The sequence below is a fragment of the Lolium perenne genome, chromosome 6, assembly GCF_019359855.2.
Source record: "Lolium perenne isolate Kyuss_39 chromosome 6, Kyuss_2.0, whole genome shotgun sequence".
Lineage (NCBI taxonomy): Eukaryota > Viridiplantae > Streptophyta > Magnoliopsida > Poales > Poaceae > Lolium > Lolium perenne.
This window is the reverse complement of record NC_067249.2, coordinates 228,631,860-228,638,964: the sequence shown is the minus strand read 5'-3', so window position 1 is coordinate 228,638,964 and position 7,105 is coordinate 228,631,860. Positions and strand designations below refer to the sequence as shown.

Sequence of the window (7,105 nt, the reverse complement as noted above, 5' to 3'; positions counted from 1 at the left end):
CTCTTCCCGCGGCGGGGCAGGGGCACAGGGGCTCCTTGGCGGCTCGGCTAGCGGCGGTCCGGCGCGGCGACGTGAGACCCGCGCGTCGGGTGGGAGGACGGACGGCGGCGCAGTACATGTCGCCGGCATCGCCACCCCCCCCCCACTCTGGCCGCCCCTCCGTCCGCCACTGGGAATCACGCGTCGGGTGGGAGGAGAGACAAGTCAAGTGTCGACTGCACAGGGAAGCGAACTGGGAATCACGCACCAATATCAACATGTACTGAAAATAGTGCCCCAGTAAGTAAGAATGGTATAGAAGACCATGTCTATTGTGTTGCTATTTGTGATCTGTTTTTCAACTATCTACAATTGGATCAAATGCAGAAAGCAAAAAAAAAAAATTTACTTTTCTAGCACAATTTTCTTGTAAAAAGAAATCTACCCTATTTTTAGCAAACAAATGTGTTATGGCGAAGAATACCAGCTACAACCGAGTTCGGTTTACAATCTTCAGCCCCCAGCTGACGTCCTCGCAGTGCTTCACGTAAGGCACCACCTTGCCCAGGTCAGTATCCCTCTTCGCCTTGCAGTCGTAGAAGGGAGCCTGGTGGAAGCACGGCTCGATGGACATGGCGCGGCCACACACGGGGTCCGGCACGACGTGGTTCACCGACCTGTACATGATCCACGGTGTCAGTCCGGCGAGGCCCTGCGCGGCATAGCCAAAAGTGGAGAAGCCGCTGGTGATCAGCTCGTCGCTCATGCTCAGCAGGTAGATCTCGGCCAGTGCCTTCATGTTGTGCTTCCTGTTCCTCGACTTCTGGTACTCCTCATGGCTCGGTTGGTAAACTTTGACGGTGGTGCCATCGACAGTCCGGTGCTTGCTGTACCTTTTCCGGATCTCATCACTGTACCAGGAGCTCAAGGAAGTTGCAAGAACGGCAACTGTCCTGTTATTCCCAGCCGTAGTCGCTGCTTTATCAGTCCCAGCAATTTCTGGCAGCAGCTTTTCATTCTGGGAACATGATAGGATCTGTTCTAAAATGTGTGGAAATGGGCCATTTCTTTGCAAGATGCCCTTTTTCTCATATACTCTGATCTGAATTCCCACTATCTTATCAGCTTTAGCAAGGTAGGTCCTGTAGTACTTTATCACTGAATACCAAATGTCGTTTGTCGGATGAAAAAGATAGCGCCCCAAGTGATGGAAAACAGTGTCTTTCTCAGGAAATAGCTTGCTGAGCTCCTCATGGTAACTTGGAATAAGGAACAGCGATGGAACAAAGTACATATCAGTTCGTATGATCAGCCACGGAACACCTTTTAGGAACTGCTGGTCGTCCTCACAGTAGAAAAGCTTGTCATGGAAACCGTAGTTACCATCAAGGTGGAGGTACACATAGGGAGGCTTAGCACTGGCTAAAGACCGATACATGTTGCCACTGATAACATTATTCTGCAACATGCTGCCATAGCTCTCAGGACTACCCAGAGTAAACTCATCATAGCTCAGAGGGAAATCAGAAGGAATTAACCATGAAGTTCCAGGGAAAGGCTCGCAAAAAATGTCACCAATCTCCTTGTAACGATCCACAAGCAAAATCCGGTCTGTCAGAAGCGCGTACAGGAACGCTGAAGTTATCTCAAGCATCCGGTTCCCTAACCCAGCATGGATTATCAGGAAGACATAGTTGCAATCCTTTGTACTGTTGATGCTCTGACCGGACCTTATCTGTTCTGCAGCACTGCGGTATGATTTGGTGCCTGGGCCACATTTCTTCTGTAGTGCTTCTTGTCTCCTTAACCTTTCTATGAGGTATGGAGAAGGTATTCTTTCAGACTTGTGATAACGTGCAAATTGGTACCTGCTGCGACAGGATCTTTCATCAAATCCCTCAATCAGAAGGCCACCAAGAAGTCTGTCATACTCAATTTGTGCCGATGGAGATAGATCATCAAACACACCATCCTTTATATCTGAAGAACATCGGATGTTTTAAGTCATTTGTAAGAAAACAAAAGAGGACAAGACTAAAAGTACAGGTTTGGTTTGCTGCTGCATCTTGTACTAGTTTATCAAGATAGTGTACTTAAAAAATTAGTTATGGTTAATCAGTTGAATATGATTTTTTAAACCGGGATTATGATATTTTCCATTACCGTCCTTCCATAACATAAACTATCATTTGATTTACTGGAAAGGTTTGGGACTTGAAAATCTGACACCATGAAGGGTGCACTAAAAGTTGTATGTCTTGAATAAGGCAGTAATATAATATTATAACAATAATATTATAACAAGGTGGGCTGTACCGGAAACGGACTTTTGGCTCTCGGGTGCCACACACCTCCATACACCCAAAAAATTGTAGTAATTTTAAAAAGTCAAAAAAAAGATTGAATCTTCCTGGAAACCAAGGATGATCAAGATTGTACTCGTAAAAAAATGTTTGGAAAAGAAATGATTCCCATGGTCTTCAGGGCAAAAAAAAAAATTATGACGAATATAAATTGAATAGTGTCATCTGGCGTTTCGAGTTTTTTTTTACCCAGGATAAAATGAAATTTTCTTGGGAATATTTTTTTATACAAGTACAATACCTGATCATCTTTGATTTCAAAAAAAAAAATCGAATTTTGTTAACCTTTTTTATTTTTTTATTTTTCCAAATATGGGGGTGTGTGGCACCCAAGAGCCACTCTGCATTTCTCGGGCTGTACCCAAACATAATGCAAGGAAAGAGTGACTATTCAACGGACAATACTAAACAATGCAACAAAGATAATCATAGCAACTTCGAGCAAAAAACAATATTCATTAGTATTTCGAGTTTTTAGATAGTTGCTTGTTCTTTCTCATTAAAATTGCTTGCAACTTCTAAGAGGTCATGTAGCCCATTTAGAGTACAATTCAGGCTGCCCTTTGTGCACTTGAATGGACATGAAGATGGAAAGAAGTAGTTCTTTCCTGTGTACTCATGCAGTAGGTGAGGTCCTTGCCGAAAAAATGCAGTAGGCGAGGTTTTAATTGGAGTAGAGTCTAAAATTAGTAACTGGACATAGACCTGTTCCAGCAAGATCTCCCTCATAGATCTTGTTTCTGATCCCTTAAATGGGCTTATATCAACAAGTGTCAATGGTTTCTTGTATACCCTCTGCATATGCATGCATTTCGCCAGCAGAAATGCGAACAATGATATCCAAAACACTAGCAAAAGAACAAATACAGATAAAATATGTTTCCTAGCTTTGCTAAAAACAGTAAAGCAGATCAAAATTTTAAGCTTTTTTTAAGAAGTTTGAACTTAACACTTAGAAGGTTGTAGTGGATAAATCCAGACAGTACATTGTTGAAGTTTTGCAATTCAAATTTTTTGCATGTGCAATCTAAACCAGCTTAACCTTTCCTTGAGTAGAAATACTTGCTATAATAATTTCACATATGCTATCATCGAGATAAAAAATATAGTTTCATGTATGTCACAATTTCAAACATAGACAGTAGTTGGCCCTAGGTTTCTACACGGGCTAACACATTCAACATTTGTACATATTAGTTTGTCACGTGCACGTACAATACAACATATTTTTAACTTTAGAGCAATCAAAGTGTGTTGTTGCACATATGTATCAACATGTGTTGTCATGTGAACAGATTCATTTAACTCTTTACACATGATCTCCGATATATGCTACAAATATAAATCGGTATACTTCAATATATAAATATTTTCCAAGAAAACTTTTTGTTTATGATAATATTTGAACACACGAGATATTACTTCCTATTTAGTTGTCGTGGGTGACCTAATAAGTCGTAACCATGCTTGATCTAGACCATTGCATAAAAAAGAAATAGGCGGCTCAAAGCGGTTTCAGAGGGTCTTATGGAAGTATCATTTGCTTTGGCAAGCTTTTTGACAGGGCAGGCTAAAGTAAGCTAGCATACTTGATTGTAGCTGCACGGCTACAATTTTATTGGCTCAACATTACATTTGAATATTTAAGTACCTTGACTAATTCTATCTTATCCACCATTGCGTCACGAGAACTAACTCTATGTTCATTTGACGAATAAGGACCTGGAATTTATGTGTGCATGTTTGGTTAGATATGTATCAAGAACATGAAGTCTCGAACCGTAGCATATTCCCTATGTTCCTTTATTCATCATCATCATCTCTCTGAGAAAGCAGCGTGGCATGAGGAGATACTCTCTAGTGGGCATCTACCATCCTCGTTGAGATACTCTCCAGTGGGCATCTACTATCCTCGGTGCAAAACAGTACATACGACTGGCACATGTATAATCTTTTTTACTTTTTGAGAGGAATTTTAATCTAATTTTGTACATGCCGAGCATGCAGAACTTTGACGCGGCGAATTCGCATAATGATAAATTGATAATGTCTAGATGAAGCTATTTTCAGCAATAATTCTACATGGTTGCCTAATTAAACAACTCTTGTTGCTTCGAGTTTGAAACAGACCAATTAAACTAACCCCGATCGACGGCCTAATTAAGCTGTCTGTGTGAGAAACATTGCAAGTTGCTGGCAGGTGAGCCACAATACTCGCAGTGAAATTGGGGTCGGCTTGATCGTAGTATGGTAGCAGTATAGTACAGTTCACAACCGATGCCTAGCCACATCTACAGCTCTACACTTGTACAGTACTATACGCTACGGCAACAAGATAAACCGGCACAAAATGAAAGGCCAGGAGCTCACGGCTATATAGAGAGATAGATGCAAAAATGGCATACGTCTAAAGTAAGTAGTACCTCGGTTAGCCTCCGGCGGGAGATCGGCCGCGAAGAGCCACGCCGGCGCGGGGCCGGCCTGCCATCGCTGCAGCAGCAGCACGGGCGGGACCAGCAGGAAGCACACCGCCAGCGCGGCCCGGAACCCACCGGGTGGCGACTTCTCCCCGGCCGTCCTCTGCCTCTCCAGCCGCTTCCGCAGCGGCGCTCGTGCCCCCTCGCCGGTGGCGCTGCCCCTCTCCATGAGCTTAGGTAGCTAGGCTGGCCATCTACCCCCACATGGCACGAGCGCACCTCCCTGATCTCTTTCTTTAATTTTTGGGAGAGGGACGCCGAGCAGCAGGTCGATCCCCGGCCATCGACGCAAGTTGCAGGAGCGTAGCTGGCTTGCGGGAAGCTGGATAGCGAGTGGAGCTACCACTCAGAGCCGTAGGCCATCGAGTGTCTGAATTTGTTCTCTTCTTTTTTTTTCCTTCTTCTTCCCTCTGTCCCACCAACTGCCTCGGCGCCGCCCACGTTATTCTTCCGTTGCCGGCGTGGTGCCGCGGTTGTCCGCGAGCTGGGGGAGGTAGAGGGGGAAATTACCCTATTATTGCCACCGCAACAAGCTCAAAATGGGATTGTTGATCCTATCTAAATCGAGAAAGAAATGGTTCAAGCAACCCAACTAGTACCCAGTGTAACTGGAAATAGCGCACTAACCTACTTTGGGGAGTACGATGGCTAAATTGGGGTAAATCAGACAAAGATATAGTAAAGGCGATACGAACAATGCGCAGATATCCCCGAGGTCATCAAGCCAGATGGCTTTGCCTAGTTTTGAGCTTCGAGGCCAACACAATGCGCTGTCTTTTGCCAATAAATGAAAAGAAAAAAAAAACGCTAATTTTGTCTGATCGACATCCATCCAAAAAACTGTGGCCGCCGGCGAATGCTCACAGCACAGAGGAAACTGCCGCAAGGCCGGCAATGCTCGCTCGGATCTTCTGCGGCTAACTCGTCCGATTTACTCTACCGCTGGCTAACTATCATCGTTAAGACAAGAAGAGTATTTAATGATCCACTTGTCCTATGACGGACGCCATGGCGACCGGCTTCCGATTGGGATTAGACCGAGCCGCTCCGAATAAAATAAGCGGCAGAAAGAAGCGACGGGAGGGGAATCTGCTTTGCAGACATGTTCGTCCTCTAATCGTGTGTGCTCCGAGGATTCTCTCATATCATTTCCTGCTTTACCTGGCGCTTGTCTCGATCAATATGTGGCTTATTAGAATCGTCTCTTTCGATCGGAATCACAAGTACATATGCGCGTGTGCGTGTGGCCGGATGAGCAGAGGAATCGGTACCTTGGTCGTCGTCGTCCTCCATCGGGGGGTCGACGTCGAAGACCCAGTCCGGCGAGGAGGATGTCCGCCACCGCTGCAGGAGCAGGACGATGGCCGGGAGCGTCAGCAGGCAGAGCACCAGCCCGTCGCGCACGCAGCTGCGCCGGTGCCTGCCTCGCCCCGCCTCCTGCTGCTCTCCGGCGTGGCCGTGGGCGTGAAGCTCCAGGCCACCGCGCAGGGGCAGCTTCTCCTCGTGGCCGCCAGCCTCCACGACGGCGCCACTGCTCCAGCGCCTGCTGCTCGGCTTCTCCATGGTCGAGCTCGAGCTGTCTCTAGCTCAGCTGCGCGTCGGTCTCATGCGACAGCTCCCCGGCCTGGTTTACTCTTTGTCTGCTCGCTCGGAGCAAGCAAGAGTGGTCAAAGTTGGACGGCCGCGTCCGCGTGCGCTGCCTGCAACTTGCGAGGAGAGGCTGGCTTTATCGGTGTGCGCTTGTGCGTGGTAGACGGAGCCTATAATCTACGTAGTGGGTAGGCAACTTCACATTCCTAAATTCTTCTTCTTCCGTTAAGGGGTTCACTCATTTTGGACGCTTGAAATATCCGCACATGACCGTTTGTTTCATCTCGCAGACATGAAAAGTCATTTTTGTCCACGTGTTTGTTTGCGTCTGTGTTTGGGTACTAGATCATATCCTCGCGTCACGCACAGGCACTAGATCATAGTATCGAGTTTATCTGGATGAATCCAGTACAGGAGGAAGAGAAGAGGAGGTACAGACGGAGGGGATGAGCAACGCTCAGTACAATAATCAACGATGACGTGATTCCTTTTCCTAACGCCTATTTGTCTCGTGCCGTGACCTCGGAGTTGTTGGGCTGGGCCTTCTCGGTGACGGGCCGTGCTTGGCGGGCTAAGGCCCATCTTTGGTCGCGACGACGGCGCCATGTCTTGATGGGTGGTGTCGTAGCACTCCCCTCCCCTTGAAAAGTTGGTTGTCCCCAAGCAGCTGCACCAGGATAGCGACGACGGAGCTCC

The 7,105-nt window shown here is 46.6% G+C and overlaps 1 protein-coding gene across 2 annotated transcripts; it reads right to left on the bottom strand.

The window, feature by feature from the left end:
* Positions 1-260: 260 nt before the first annotated feature.
* On the bottom strand, positions 261-6,548 carry LOC127305911 (galactoside 2-alpha-L-fucosyltransferase). 2 transcript variants are annotated; one of them, XM_051336512.2, is made up of 3 exons: positions 6,091-6,228; positions 4,766-5,303; positions 261-1,959 (listed from the first exon to the last, which is right to left on the bottom strand). In XM_051336512.2, the coding sequence occupies exons 2-3, from the start codon at positions 4,986-4,988 to the stop codon at positions 467-469; spliced, it is 1,716 nt and encodes a 571-aa protein (XP_051192472.1). In that variant the 5' UTR covers positions 4,989-5,303; positions 6,091-6,228; the 3' UTR covers positions 261-466. The 2 variants fall into 2 exon arrangements, with proteins under 2 accessions (XP_051192472.1, XP_051192471.1); XM_051336511.2 differs by lacking the exon at positions 4,766-5,303 and having other exon boundaries at positions 6,091-6,548.
* Between the last annotated feature and the right edge of the window lie 557 nt (positions 6,549-7,105).